General features: G+C 25.6%; 3 protein-coding genes and 1 non-coding gene across 5 annotated transcripts; 2 read left to right on the top strand and 2 right to left on the bottom strand.

Annotated features, from left to right (window-relative positions):
• Positions 1 to 45: 45 nt before the first annotated feature.
• Positions 46 to 2,819, bottom strand: Rheb (Ras homolog enriched in brain). 2 transcript variants are annotated; one of them, XM_035086485.1, is made up of 5 exons: positions 2,653 to 2,819; positions 1,908 to 1,980; positions 1,610 to 1,800; positions 865 to 1,072; positions 46 to 741 (listed from the first exon to the last, which is right to left on the bottom strand). In XM_035086485.1, exons 3-5 carry the CDS (start codon positions 1,728 to 1,730, stop codon positions 522 to 524), a joined length of 549 nt encoding a protein of 182 aa, XP_034942376.1. In that variant the 5' UTR covers positions 1,731 to 1,800; positions 1,908 to 1,980; positions 2,653 to 2,819; the 3' UTR covers positions 46 to 521. The 2 variants fall into 2 exon arrangements, with proteins under 2 accessions (XP_034942376.1, XP_034942375.1); XM_035086484.1 differs by lacking the exon at positions 1,908 to 1,980 and having other exon boundaries at positions 2,653 to 2,818.
• Positions 2,820 to 3,131: 312 nt separating this feature from the next.
• On the bottom strand, positions 3,132 to 3,204 carry TRNAV-AAC (transfer RNA valine (anticodon AAC)). Its single transcript has one exon. It is a non-coding gene; the product is annotated as a tRNA-Val (tRNA).
• A 423-nt stretch (positions 3,205 to 3,627) lies between these two features.
• On the top strand, positions 3,628 to 8,245 carry LOC118068805 (monocyte to macrophage differentiation factor). Its single transcript, XM_035086483.1, has 5 exons — positions 3,628 to 3,917; positions 4,580 to 4,659; positions 6,120 to 6,362; positions 6,898 to 7,150; positions 7,221 to 8,245. The coding sequence occupies exons 2-5, from the start codon at positions 4,586 to 4,588 to the stop codon at positions 7,452 to 7,454; spliced, it is 804 nt and encodes a 267-aa protein (XP_034942374.1). The 5' UTR covers positions 3,628 to 3,917; positions 4,580 to 4,585; the 3' UTR covers positions 7,455 to 8,245.
• Positions 8,246 to 9,279: 1,034 nt separating this feature from the next.
• On the top strand, positions 9,280 to 14,387 carry LOC118068777 (protein KIAA0556-like). Its single transcript, XM_035086443.1, has 14 exons — positions 9,280 to 9,795; positions 10,025 to 10,533; positions 10,682 to 10,839; positions 11,186 to 11,383; positions 11,508 to 11,645; positions 11,715 to 11,855; positions 11,945 to 12,077; positions 12,396 to 12,658; positions 12,761 to 12,983; positions 13,100 to 13,258; positions 13,575 to 13,714; positions 13,804 to 13,905; positions 13,984 to 14,105; positions 14,208 to 14,387. The coding sequence occupies exons 1-14, from the start codon at positions 9,686 to 9,688 to the stop codon at positions 14,329 to 14,331; spliced, it is 2,520 nt and encodes an 839-aa protein (XP_034942334.1). The 5' UTR covers positions 9,280 to 9,685; the 3' UTR covers positions 14,332 to 14,387.
• The last annotated feature ends 260 nt before the right edge of the window (positions 14,388 to 14,647 follow it).

Here is a 14,647-nt window from a genome sequence, read left to right as displayed (position 1 = left end):
TGATATGTAACAGGTTGACAATACCTAAATGATATTCAAGTCATATTGTAAGTAAATAAACATTATATTTTTACGAGTAAATTAACAAAATACTCGATTTGTTTCTGTAATACAAAAACAAAAGTTTCAAATTCTAATAATGCTATGAAGCTCAGAGAAAATAAATTTCAACGATATCATAAATTACCTCATGAATCTTCAAAATCGTTGACATAGAAAAAATATTTTTCTTTACAAAAAATAATCATATCTACTATCTTTTTTTTATTTCATGACAAAACTATAATAATATATATTTACAAGTAATGTTCAGAAGAGTCAGAAGAAGTGAAGAAGAAAAATGAGGGGAAATACTTAATATTAATAATAATTGATAATTAAATGCAAATATTTTATCGTGACCTTTCTGGTGATGAACAAACACATTGAATCTACAGAATGGTATCTCGGTCTATTTTTTAAATTTTTTAAGTTTATATTTTCTTCTATTAATTAATTAATTATTTAATTAAATAATTCATTTAGGATATTAAACAATTTGATTTTTCTTGAACATTTCCATCAGCTTTTTCAATTGCTATCAGCAACGTGTGAAATATATCTGCAACTGATTCATTTTGTTTTGCACTGGTTTCCAGAAACGCAGCTTGCCATTTTTCAGCTAACTTTTTTCCTTGTTCAGTAGTCACCATTCGATCTACATATAAATCTGTTTTGTTTCCCACCAACACAATAGGGACACTGTGAACATAATTTGTATTAACGCTAATTTTTCAAGCTTAATCTTTTTCAAATTGATTTTTAAATAATAATGATAATGATGATATTGATTGGTACGGTTAATTTGTGTAAAATATTACTCACTGAACTTTTCCAGTCATATCAAGTAATTTGTCATAAATAATCTGTACAACTTCAAAGCTTTTAGCACTTGTTATGCTATATACTAATACGTAGCCATGAATATCCATAGAATACTGTGTAGGAAATATACTATATTCATCTTGACCAGCTGTATCAACTAATTTAAGTTCATAATCTTGGCTATGTACACGTGTACTCTTTGTAAAAGCTGAAAAAATAACCAACAATGCAATAAGCTTGATTAAATAATAAAGTAAATCATTTTACAATCAAATTAAATGATTGTTAGATATGTTAAATCATTAAATTGTATTAAATTTATAGAAAACATGTTATTCGTTTCCAATCAATATTACATTGACGTACAGAAACTTTTCATTACAATGAAATAATTTAATTTTAACTCTTTTTGGATTTGATAATAATTTTATTCAATACTTGAGGTCTGCAATATTTCAGATAATTTAATCAACTAATTAGATTTTTATAGATTTATTAAAATATCAATTATGTTAGCTAAGAAACTATCATTTAATAAAAGTAATTGTCAAGAAATTAATTACCACAATGTGGAAATCGACATAATTGCTTTTTAAATTAGAAAAGATTTAATTATTCAAGTTGATTATACTTTAATAAAATTTAATGGCATTGAAAATAGTCATAATTAAAAAAGACAAAAATTATGTTGACTACTATTTAATAATAATAGTAAATTCAATTTTTCTCCGAAATGTTTACTTACTATTTTCAATAGTTGGATCATAAGAATCTACAAATTGTCCTTCAACAAATTGAATACTTAATGAAGATTTTCCTACAGATCTATATCCCATAATAGCTATTTTCCTCTGCTTCGGTGGCATTTTACATTAATAATTAATCTCAAATCTTCGAATGATCTTCGTAGACAAGTGATCATACTCCAGTTGAGTTCTAAGAGAAAATCAAACAAATTGCGCATCAAAAAAGTAATTTCAAATAAAAATTAGAAAAAAACTCTTAACAAACAGTAGATTCTAATCAAACATGAACACACTGACACTCTTTTACTCTTTGATTCCGTATTTAGTATTGTACTTGACCCATTGATAGCCTGGCATCAAATCATCATTTCTTGCAATGAAACATTAACATTATTATAACTAGGAAGTAACAATATAATGAGTAAAATAGACACAATCATCATCCATTAATTAAACGAATAATAAATGACTGCCAATGATGACAACAATGAGACTTATGGTACGTTTTTTTTTTATTTCTTTAGACTAATTGAAATGTTATTATTATTAGAATTAGAAAAAGAAACAAATACTTGCAATAAGTTTCATTTCTTTTATTAATATTGTAATTAAATTCTAAATTCAATACGATTGATATAGATTAATAATTTGGTGTGTATATATGAGGAAATATGTGTGTATGCACAGACTTAAAAACATGCATGAATTCTTCGAAATAATTATAAGCATAGACATTTTAAAATTCATTTATTTGTTTATTTATAAAAAGAATTTTTCAATTACCAAGGTGTAATAATAATTGAAAATAATTACTAAGGAAATTTTTATAGATAAAAATTTCACTACACAAAACGTTCTTTTGTTTATGCTTTAGATGAGTAGTATAAACATTTTTTCTATCATTTTTGAATGAGTAATTCAAGTTAAAGCGAAGTATTGGCTTAAAAGGTCGGGCGTGGGTGTAGACAGTATTAAAATAAAATTTAAATGTAAATAGAAAATGTTGGTTAGAATATTTTAATCTATTTTCTATGGTATTTACCAGTATTTAATGCTGTTTTTCTTGCTATTTATTTTTACCGTTCTTGTGGAATTTTGCTCTGGACTACTACGTTGTATACTGGAGATTAATCAAAGCGCGTAATAACTTTATTTTAGCTTCTGATTTTGCACTAATGCGCGCAATATGTATACATACATGTATATGTACTTTGATATAGAGATCTGAAAATATATAGGTGTTACAATATGATATATTGTACATAAACTTTTACTCCGTTCACTATAGATAAATGATAACAAAGAGAGCTGAAGATCCTACAAATATTTTAATTATCTTTAGTTGGTATTTTTGGCGCGAAATATTTAAATTACTTGCACTATTCAATGTATATTGTATTTGTTGCTGAATATTAATTTTTCTACTAAAAAATTATGGAACTAAAATATTTATAGATTCAATTTGATATCATAAAAACAAAAAAAAAATAAACTAAAAATAGAGTAAATAATGAAAAAAATTGTTTCCGCCCGGGATCGAACCGGGGACCTTCTGCGTGTTAGGCAGATGTGATAACCGCTACACCACGGAAACTTGTATAATGTTGAGGTTTTTTAAATTATCTAAAAAAGTAAGTGATTGTTTCGCTAAAAAAACATACAAATATCATAAATATTCTTCTTTAAAAATCTTGAAAAATCTTTTAAAATAATTTTTTATAGCGATAAAAAACATTTAATAAATATTTAAACGTAGAATTAAAAAACAAGAATTTTTATTACGAATTAATTTACGCTCCAACTTTAATCTTGAAAATTACGTTCATAATAAAACTATGAATTTTAATAAAAAATAATAGATCATTTTAATTGTACTGATTAAAATCATTCAAGTTCAATAGTAATTTATTATTTTGAAAATAATGTGGGCAAATAAACGTCAATTGAGTTACCAACAGTGAATAAAAAGATGCCAAACCAATGCAAAAAATCAATAGAGGTTAGTTTTCCCCTTCTGTATTCTCTGATATTATTAGTAGAAATGGATATAATGAAAGAATAATTTCGAAAGAGGGGTATAAAGAATGGAACAAATACATAACGTACTGAATAATCGTTGCTCAGTTTTGCTCTTTACTTTGAACGCAGTGAGGTAGTGTGTGCTTTCATAGTTAGTACTCATCAAGTAATATTGACGCATTTCAACATCCTCAAGTAATTTTCAAGGCATAATGCCTGTATGTGCTTAGGTTTATAAGATATAAAATATAATATATTGTTAATATTATATAAATTAAACGCATAGAGGTATGTTAATACCTATGAACAATTAATTTCTTGCACATTTCATAATTCATAAGAGTTAGACAACTTTTGATTTTTTGAAGCTAAGAATGACAAATTCATGCAGAATTTAAATGGGCTCCAAAGTGTCTGTCACTTACGCCAATGAAAATACATGCAATCAAGGAAGCAAAGGTTGTCCACCTCTGATCTGTTTTTTTTTACAATTTTTATATGTTATTTGATCTTTTATGACATTTTTCTATAAGCTTTAAAAGTAAGAAAATAATAAATTATTACAATTAATTATATCCTTTTTTTGCCGTTTATTTTGTCAAATAAACCACTGGTTTTGTATTAATGTTTATCATGTACGTTTTACTATTTATATTTAAAACTTAATTTTCTTATAAAGAGTATATTTGATAAGAATGTAATTTCAAAAAAACGCAATAATTGCAGCACACACTACAAATGCAATTTTATTCAGTGAAAATATGAGTTATTTTTTTTTATTATCAATTTCAGAGCATTTTTTAAAGAATATTTTAAAGAATACCTGTTATTCAGAAAATTTTTAATTTTTTTGTAAATACTATTTTTTAATATCTACAAGCAATTTTATTTTTAAATATTTCTGCTTGACATTTTTTAATAATATATTATCACTCAATTATAAATATCAGTGCACTATGGATGGACCCTACCTTCATCAATTCATCGTGGCACCTTTTAAGAATCTTCAACGATTACATCGATTTCGAGAGTAAGATATTTATCGGGTTCATTCGATCGTCTGCATACCATATCGTATATTTTTATTCATAAATTCATTCGATGCATGAGTGATGAGTTTAAATAATTTCAAATTACTTTCAATAAAGGGACATCAATTTAAATTGAGATATAAAATAGTTTTCTGACCTTTTTTTTAATTGAAACTTCAATTATTTAAAAACTTTTATAAATTTGATCTTCAAAGGTCATACAGAGTAATGTACTTTAAATTGTTTAATTAATTAATTGGATTGTTGATAACAATTGAAAATTTGTTCTCGAAAATGAATGTTTGGAATAAACGAGTTACAAGATTACTCTCTAAACTTAACTGAGTGAAAATTAACGTAAATTAGTACATTTTCATTAACTTACAATCTCTAGTGTACTATCAATTAAATTAGTTAATTTAATTTCCACTAATCTGATTCTAAAATTCTGTTATTTTTAATTGTGTGAATTTTGACTTTGAAAAATTTGTTGTTATCTACTGAAAATATATTTTTTCTATCAATCCATGTAATCGACAAATTGTTTAATTAAAATCATCAAATAGTCTTTATTAATATTGTCAGCTAATATTAGAATTTTATCAATTAATTTAAAGTTAATTCTGCTTGTAAATGATAAAAATTAATGAAATTCAAAAGTTCATAAAAAAAAGTATATTAAATTTGAAAAGTAATTCACGTTAAACCATTTAATGGATTTATAGATTTATTGTAGCATTAGATAACATTTTTGTTAAAGGCTTATGTACTAAAGGTCAGATAATGACTTATATAACACGATTTTATGTGGTTAAAATATTCAAGTTTCTAAGTTCAACATCTCAAATTTCCTGTGCTGCTTTATTTCAAAAATAAAAAAAAAAAACAAGTTAACATGTTGCTTGCATAATAAATGATATGCTGAAGTATATTCTTTTGTTATTGCTTAAGAAGCACCGATTTTATTGCTTGAATTGCTAATAGTTTAGACAAGAAATCATTTTCGATATAGATATTTTTCACAAACATGTGTATCACGAATGAAATCAATATTTCAATTATCGTTAAAACCATTCAAGCAAAGCTAACATTTATCTTCTAAATAAATATCAAACAATTCAGTGTCAATCCATTTAGAAAATCTTTTAAAGACTTAATCAATATTTTTTTTTGTTCTGTACAACTTTTTTCTATTTTTATGAATCTTTTTTTTTTAGTTATTTTTATAAATAAAATACATTCTCTACTAAACACTTCATTATATTTATTGTCTGACATTGGATTGTAAAATGTTGTCTGAATAGTATTAATTGAAAATCATGTAGCTATTTTCAATTGGATCAGAAACATAATGCATTGTGATTTAATTTATTCAAATTAATAAAAGTAATTATTCATCATCTCAAATAAGATTAATTAAATAATATGAAAATATTAATTAATAATTATATCTCTACAGAATAAAATGGATGAATCCTCGAGCAAGATCAAACGAAGCTTATGTTCCAACCTATATAGAGCATCTAGCAAATATAATGACCCATGGAATTTGGATCGTTCCTGCTTTGTTGGGAGCAGCAGAGCTAATTCAACGATCAACATCTTGGCCTCAGCTCTCTTCAGCATGGGTTTATGGAGGCGCTTTATTACTTTTATTTGTGATATCTACTTCATTCCATTGTGTGCATTATCGCAATCACAAGTAATTTTGAGTTTCCTCTTTATTATATATAAATTATATAAATAATGTAATTCCATTTTTATATGTGGAGCAACTTTACTAATAATTAACAAGGTCGGAAAATTTTCGCACTGTAATTGTCATTTTTTTTATTAGCATTGAACTGAATAATGAATTTCTCACACTCAATAGTCATCAGATTATTTACAATATAAATAGTTGAATATTTTCTCACAGATTGGTACATAGATTGTCTTTATTAAAAAAATTTCCAATCAATAATTTTAATTAAATAAAAATTTTTATTAAAATTCATGTACCTTAGGATGCTCATGCATAATACTTTAATTAAATTTAAAAATTTTATCACTCGACTGAAAATGAATTGATTTATATTCTTTTGAAATATCTTTTAATTATTGAGTAAACAGATAACACTGATAACCATTAATTACTTTGTATTCAATTTGTTGTTTAAAAATTTTTGCTGATATTGATGATGACTATCTAACGATTTATTAAAATTTAAAATATAAATTTTTTGTCCATTTTTTAGACAACTAAAAGACGTACTTCATCGTTGTGATCGAGCTATGATATACGTTTTTATAGCTGCCACATATTTTCCGTGGTTGATGGTAGAAGATTTTCCAGATAACGACATAATTCCAACCATGCGATATTTGGTTTGGGTTATGGCTGTTGTTGGGATTCTCTATCAGCAAATGTTCCATGAGAAATATAAGATGCTAGAAACTATTTTTTATCTAGTCATGGGAGTTAGCCCAAGTATCGCTGTAATGACAGTGGTAAGTACAAAACATTCCAAAAAAACTAAACGCAATACTTTTAATTAAATACTGATTTGTTTACTTTCAGAATAAATTTGATAATATTAGAGAATTGAAGACTGGTGGATTCATATATATAGCAGGAATAATTTTTTTCAAATCTGACGGACGTATACCATTTGCCCATGCTATTTGGCATGTATTCGTTACTGTAGCAGCTGGATTTCACTACTATGCAATATTAAACCACTTATACCCAGCGGTTACCGCAGATTCTACACCTGTAACGACAAATCTTCTCAACAGACCTATTGAGCTTTAACTCTAGTGGGATGCAATCTAATCGGATTATGTTATAGTTGATTATGATATTTTCTAAGGATTTATGTAAATTTTACGTAGGTATTATATTTTATGATGAAAATATTCTCATAAATAATGGTAGTGTTTTGGGATTCCAAATAAGTGGAATAGTTTGACAAAACACTATGAATTCTAATCAAGTTAGGGTTTCTACTGGAATCAATACGTCAAAAATATTAGTATTTCTAGGACATTAGATATTATTTGATAAAAATATCGAATAGTAAGGTACTCTAGACATTTGATAAAATTTTTCCATGATGGAAATTCGAATATGAAAACTAAGGGTAATTCTAGAAAAATGAGAATGTGATAATTTTTACACTAAACTATAGAATTTCTGACATTAAATCAATTGTAAGATTATTCTCCTTACTTATTATACTAACTATTGTCGATTTTCATGACATCTCGTTAATCTTATATAGAATTGTTTTCATTGTTATATATGAAACATTAGTAATGATGATAAAAAACATTTTTAGGCACTTTTTCTGGAGCAAATTCTAAAGTAATTGAGAAACCTATAATTTTTATTATTATTTTTATTCATATTGAATAACAAAAAATTTCAATTAAATTGATAGAAATTTATTGAAAATGAAGATTTATTTATTTTAAATTCACGAAGAAAAATGTTATAAACAGGGAAAAATAAACGAGTTTATAACTATTTAATTGGGTAGATGATAATAATTATTGTAAATAATTGAGTACCTGATACATAATTCGAAAAAAACTACCAATTACGTAGATAAGATCAAATTCAGGCAATGGTCGTAGTGCAATTGAATTGGAAAATCATAATATTCATCAAAAAATTTCTTTTTCGTTCGAAAGATAATAACCCTAGTTTATGAATTATTTATTCTCTTTTATTCCAAAGGATTATAATTATAAATTAACGAGAAAAGTGCCAAAATGCAATAAATTTGCAAATATACATAAATTTTGTCATAATAATTATGTAAAAAGTGCAGAGAGTATGGTTTTTCATTATCATTTTATTATGTATATTTTCCGTGATAATTACAATAATGCCATTCTATTTTCTGTTATTTATTTCAAAGTATATTGATAGTATTAATGATTAATAATAGAGGCCTACATATGAAAAAATTATTTAAACAAAAAAATTGACTAATTTACAAAATTTATCTCCAAATAACGGTGAACCACATTTTATTTAATTTAACGAATTTACGATTTTAGTTAGATAACTAACAACTTGTTTACATTTTAAAAAAAGGCTTAAATATATAAGTTAATCCTATCAGCATAATATGATAAAGCTTTATTATGGCATTGAAAAATTAAAATTGTAATGTTTGCTGTGAATTTTATGTTCAAAAAATGAATATGTTGTTATAAATTTAATTTTAATTAAAAATGTATGTGTTTATGTTTTACATTTATTAAAATGAATTATAATTATTGGTACTATACTGCCATATCGATTGTACAAAAATTTATTTAATTGTAAATTCTAAATTAATACTGACTATTGATTTAAATATGTAGTTACTTTCATTATCATCCATTTATGACTTCCAATGTTTCTGACAGAATAATAATCAGTTACTATGGGTAAAATAACACGTAGGTGAGATTATCGAATGATTCATTTTATTATGTTGCAAATATTTTTTACAATTTAAATATTACGGAAATTCTTTTTAAAAGATCTGGTACGAACTAATTGTTGTATTAGTTCGTTTAAATTTATGTTACTGTATTCTTTTATGTTAACTATTGTTGGCTGAGACAAGCTATTGAACCAAATATAACTTGCATTGTTTATTTTATTTCTATTATATTCATTTATATTCTAGCATGTACGAAATATATAAATAGAAATACTAGTACAATCATAAATACAGAGTACAGAAAAAAACATTGACACTGAATTCGTAACCATGGCAACGATTTCATCAACAAACGTGCTCCATTAAGAAACTCCTGAATAGATGTTTATTATTGCAACGCAACATGAGTGTGTGGAGTTGACACAGAAATTCAAAAATATTTATTTATGGAAAATATTTAAATAATGGTGTAAGAGTCTAATAATTCGGATTTGTTTTTATTCATTATTAATTTATGTTAAGTTATTTTATTGTTTGGAAATGGGTTGCCAAAGGGTTTAAAAAAAAAGTGTGTTAATTTTCATTAAGTATCCAAATTTAATTAATGTGTAAATATTATTACAACATGGAGGAAAGTTCAGATGAAATTCTTAAATCTTCTAACTTATCTAAGGATGAAAAAAAAATCCCATCATGGTTGGCGGAAATGACAGAGTAAGTAATTTATTTAATTAGCATTGTAATTTAATGATTATATGAAGAATTAAAGGGATTACTTTCCAAGTACTCATTAGGACTTTTATTGTTTGAATACATTAACCAGTTTTAAAATTATAAAATTATATAAATGAAGTTTAGTGTAACAGGACATATATATTAATCTAACTTTGCTTTAATAATACTATCAAATATTGATCTATAAAGCAGAAAAAATATTTTCTAGAAATGCAAGAAAGCTAGATGATGAACCATTTAAATCACTACCTGTCGAAATGGTAATACCAGGTTCCCCAATAATGATGAAAAGTAAATTCAGAAAAAAAAGTGGTCGAAGAGCCAAGACCTATGATAAAGATAAATTTGATTTTGATGAAAAAGAGAAAGAATATGAGGAAGAGATGAAAAAAGAAGTTACCGCTAGAATAAAAGGAAGCAATTGCATATCAGCATCTTTATTAGAAAAACGGAGCAAGTTTAACAGTTCATTGCAATTTGATTTTTTGTCTTCAGACAAGAGTTCAGATGAATTTAGTACACGATTGGAAGATGATTTATTAATGAAACACAATCAAGAATCTTCTTCTTTAGTATCTGAAAAAAGGAAGTCGAGCATTGATTTCTTTTTATCTGATGAAATGAAGAAATTAAGCTTAGATTCATTAGAGACAGAAATACAAAAATCAAGTTATCCGTCTAGTGAAAAAATTGATGATTTTTTCAATTCGCCAAGAAGTAAGATAATTTTTAAATATAAATTTTCCTTATTTTTTCATAAATAAAAAGAATTACATAATTTGTCAATTGATCGTTGATTTCTAAGAAATTCAGATTAATTTTTTTTAATTTATAAAAACCAAATAATTTAAAACGGTCATTTCAGATAGTATACGAGAACCTAGTGATTTTATAGTTCCAGAATTACCATTTGGTCAACGTTTAGTAATAGATATTTTATCTACATGGGGTGACAAAGAATTTGTTGGTCTTAACGGTATTGAAATTTTCTCTTCAACTGGAGAACCACCATCAATTTCAACGGTATTCATTATATTTATCAATATCATTTCTATCAAAAATGGATGATAATTACAATCATGATAATTTGTTGAACAAAATCATGATATCGCATTAGCTTAAGCATCATCACAAGTGATCGAATGTAGATAATTAAATTGATAATTATCAGATTCAATCACAAGCTGATACAGTGTGATTTAGACATTTTTAATCTGATATTATCAATTCTGATTGAATCTGAAACCAATGCCTTAATTAATAATCAAATTCAATTAGATTTGATCTAAGCTATTTAATGATAGTATATACTTAATTGTGTACTATTTTTTAAATAATAAATTATGTCGTGAATATTTTTATTTTACAGATTTCTTACACTTCAAATAGCTCTAAAGGAAATTTTTTATCCAGTTCGAGAAATTATTCTATTAATAATTTGATAAATGGAGTTTACCGAACTAAAAATGATTCAGACATGTGGTTAGTTCCATTCGTAAATGGAAATCATCATTATATTTCTATGGTCTTTTCAAAAAATATTTATATTGGTTTAATTCGAATCTGGGTAATCAAAACAATATTTCTTTTACAATATCTTTTGTTGTATCAATCACTGACAATAACTAATCATAAGAATGAATAGAAAGAAAAAGAGAAGAATCATAATCTCATGAACAATGTTCTTTCAGAATTATAATAAATCACGAATTCATTCATGTCGAGGTGCCAAAAGAATTGTAATGAAATTAGATAATATAGTAATTTTTGATGGTGATATTGCCAAAGCCTCTGGAGATATTTCAGCAGATATCAATTCTTACGGTGATGTATGTCATAACCACCACAATTTACATGATTAACTTAACTATTTTAATTAATAAATACAAATATTTTAGACGATTTTGTTTACGACTGATGAAAAAATTTTAGAATCAATTTTAAAGTACGATAAGACATTTAATGAATTATTGAACGAAGAAACCAATAATGATCAAAGAGAAATAGATAGGCCAATAACTGGTGACTCCGATAAAAATGTAAGCATTTAATGTCATTACATAAGTTTAAATTTTTTATCCTTGCTTGTAGATATTGAATGAATTTGAGTAGACTGTGTAATTTACAGAACGAACTACACATTAGTCAATGCATCAATGATAATCAATCTTATAGTGGAAGTAGTGATAAAAATATGTCCATCTCATGTAAAGAAATTAAATTATTTTTATTAAGTAATTGGGGTTCTTTTGAGATAATTGGTAAGTATGAATAACATGATGAAAGAGTTATTGTATGTTGTAGTAGGTAATAAGCGTGTGCTTTCTTTGCAAATTTTCTTCTATTAACGTATCAAAATAAACGTTTGTTAGACTATTTGTATTCAACAGTCATTAAAAATATGTTTGTACGAAGTTGAACCTCTTAATGGACTCGTTATGAGAATTGGTTATAATAATCTGTAAAATTATGTGTAATTAGCAGTACTATAAGTGTTATCTAACTTTAGAAGAGTTTGCTATGTATTTGTTTAGATAATATTCTAATGACGATATTAGAACTGGTTTATATGATTGCAGGATTAAATGGGATTGAGCTAATAGGTGATCATGGTACGAAAATTGCCAGATCACAAATTTCTTTGACCAGCAATGTAAACGATGAAGAAGTTCAACGTCTTATTGATGGAAATTTTTTGACCACTGATCCAAACTTGATGTGGAAAACTGATATTAATTATCAAACTATTCCAACAATTACTATTAAATTTGATTCAAAAGTATTTGTTATGGGAATAATATTTTGGAACTTTAATTCTTCTCTCGAAGGTTCTTATGGAGGAGTATGAATCACATATGATTAATACTTTTATTACATATTAAATACATATATATTTATAATTTTTATCTTGTTATTTTAATGATAAATCTTTTTACAATCTTAGGTAAAACAACTTGGTATTGAAATAGATGGAGAAAATATTTTTGAAGATAATACGAAAACTTATATTTTAAGAAGAGCACCAGGATCATGTCATTACGATTTTTCTCAACGAATAACTTTTACTGATATGCCAAGTGATGCAAAATATAATGCCAATTTCAGTTGCAGTACGCTACCATCAGAGTTAGCAACTTCTAAAGAAGCTTCTACCAAATTATGGAGAGGTATATTACTTAAAAATAAGTTAAAACATGATATTGCATTATGATATGATAAGATATCATAAACAAGATAGTTTTTAATGTTCTGAGAGGATTTATGATTATCTAATAAATTTCAGATGCACTCAATAGTGAGGATTACGAATCACCACTAATCCCTCAAGGCTTCGTATATCAGTTTGTAATATTCTCAACTTGGGGAGACCCTTATTATGTTGGTTTAAATGGTATTGAATTATTTGACGAAAACAATGAACCAATACGATTAATGAAAAAAAGTAATTGTTACAAATTATGTACACTTCTATGTATATATATGCACAAATAACAAATATATGCATGTATAAGTGTATTTTAAAATTTTAATATATGTAATTACTCAGAATAAAAATAATAACAAATATCTATAAAAAAACTGGTGTTATATGAAAACAGCTAATAGCAGTATTGGTTTTTTATCCAATACTTGAGCTTTGAGAAAAAATATTTCAAACTTAAATTTTTCACATCAATTTTTTTATTTGTTAGTTAGTTGTTTTTATTATGAGTAAAAATTTATTATGAATTTATGTTAATTTATGAATTTCTTTTTAGATATTGCTGCTTATCCTGAGAGCGTAAATGTGATAGAAGGAATAGAGAATGATATTAGAACACCTGATAAATTAGTTGATGGAGTTAATGATTGCATTGATGGCTCACATTCATGGCTTGCTCCAATTTTACCGAAACAAGTAAATTATTCAAAGTTTTAAACAATTTTTATCATATAAATCTTACTTTACTTATACATTATTATTCATATTTTTTTTTTGCTTTTTAGCTTAATCGCGTTTATGTCGTTTTTGATTATCCAGTAACCATTTCGATGATAAAAATCTGGAATTATATGAAAACACGTGAAAGAAAAGTTAAAGAATTCGGTGTACGTACCTCTTAGTAGTTGTTTGATAATAATAAAATTTGTTCTGGTCATTATAATTATATCAATGAAATATTTTAGATTCTCGTAGATGACTTATTGGTATACAATGGAATTTTACCAGAGGAAGGTATTTGTGGTATTGTCTATTTTGCCACTAGGGATCAAAAAGAAACTTACGACCAATCTAGAGAAAGTACAATGTAAGTATACAGGTCCATTTTTCGCTGTATAAATTATTTTTCCGTATATTCTATTCCCATTTATTATGGGACCTTAAAAAAATATTTCATTAATCATTGCAGGTCTAATCAAGAAATTTGCCTGCTAAATGTAGAGAAGATTCCTAAACAGCAAAAGATATCTCCTGATCCTCTATTACGACCATACACTTCTATGCTGCCAAACAGTTTAACAGTTTCAAAATAAAATTGTTTAGTACTTAAAAATAATAAAAAATTATTATAGATTTCAGCTACTTTACATTATTATTTGTTTTTAGAGCAATAAATGAGTAATTTTAATAAAAATTTTTTCACAATGATAAAAAATTAAAAATTGTAAAGTAAATTAGATATTAATGTTTCCTTTACCTTAAAAAAACCAAATGACAGCTTATTCAGTCCAAGATTATATAATAGAGATTATAATCAATGGTGATCAAACCCAAACTCATGATGCAAATAAGAAGTACATTTGTTATTGTGGTACAAATGTCGAACAAAATCACTGAAAAGAAGATTAA

Source organism: Chelonus insularis, unplaced genomic scaffold (genome assembly GCF_013357705.1).
Source record: "Chelonus insularis isolate UGA/USDA-ARS -01 unplaced genomic scaffold, ASM1335770v1 contig_401_pilon, whole genome shotgun sequence".
NCBI classification, from domain to species: Eukaryota; Metazoa; Arthropoda; class Insecta; order Hymenoptera; family Braconidae; genus Chelonus; species Chelonus insularis.
Note: the sequence above shows the minus strand (reverse complement) of the source record. Positions and strands in the feature narration are given on the sequence as shown.

Coding starts and splice junctions, on each gene's coding strand:
- Rheb (XM_035086485.1), bottom strand. CDS start 1,730: ATGCCACCGAAGCAGAGGAAAATAGCTATTATGGGATATAGATCTGTA. Junction 1,073..1,609: donor TGATCCAACTATTGAAAATA/GTAAGTAAACAT, acceptor TTATTTTTTCAG/CTTTTACAAAGAGTACACGT. Junction 742..864: donor GATATGACTGGAAAAGTTCA/GTGAGTAATATT, acceptor TTATGTTCACAG/TGTCCCTATTGTGTTGGTGG.
- LOC118068805 (XM_035086483.1), top strand. CDS start 4,586: ATGGATGGACCCTACCTTCATCAATTCATCGTGGCACCTTTTAAGAAT. Junction 6,363..6,897: donor GTGCATTATCGCAATCACAA/GTAATTTTGAGT, acceptor TCCATTTTTTAG/ACAACTAAAAGACGTACTTC. Junction 7,151..7,220: donor GTATCGCTGTAATGACAGTG/GTAAGTACAAAA, acceptor GTTTACTTTCAG/AATAAATTTGATAATATTAG.
- LOC118068777 (XM_035086443.1), top strand. CDS start 9,686: ATGTGTAAATATTATTACAACATGGAGGAAAGTTCAGATGAAATTCTT. Junction 13,259..13,574: donor AATACGATTAATGAAAAAAA/GTAATTGTTACA, acceptor ATTTCTTTTTAG/ATATTGCTGCTTATCCTGAG. Junction 13,715..13,803: donor CTCCAATTTTACCGAAACAA/GTAAATTATTCA, acceptor TTTGCTTTTTAG/CTTAATCGCGTTTATGTCGT.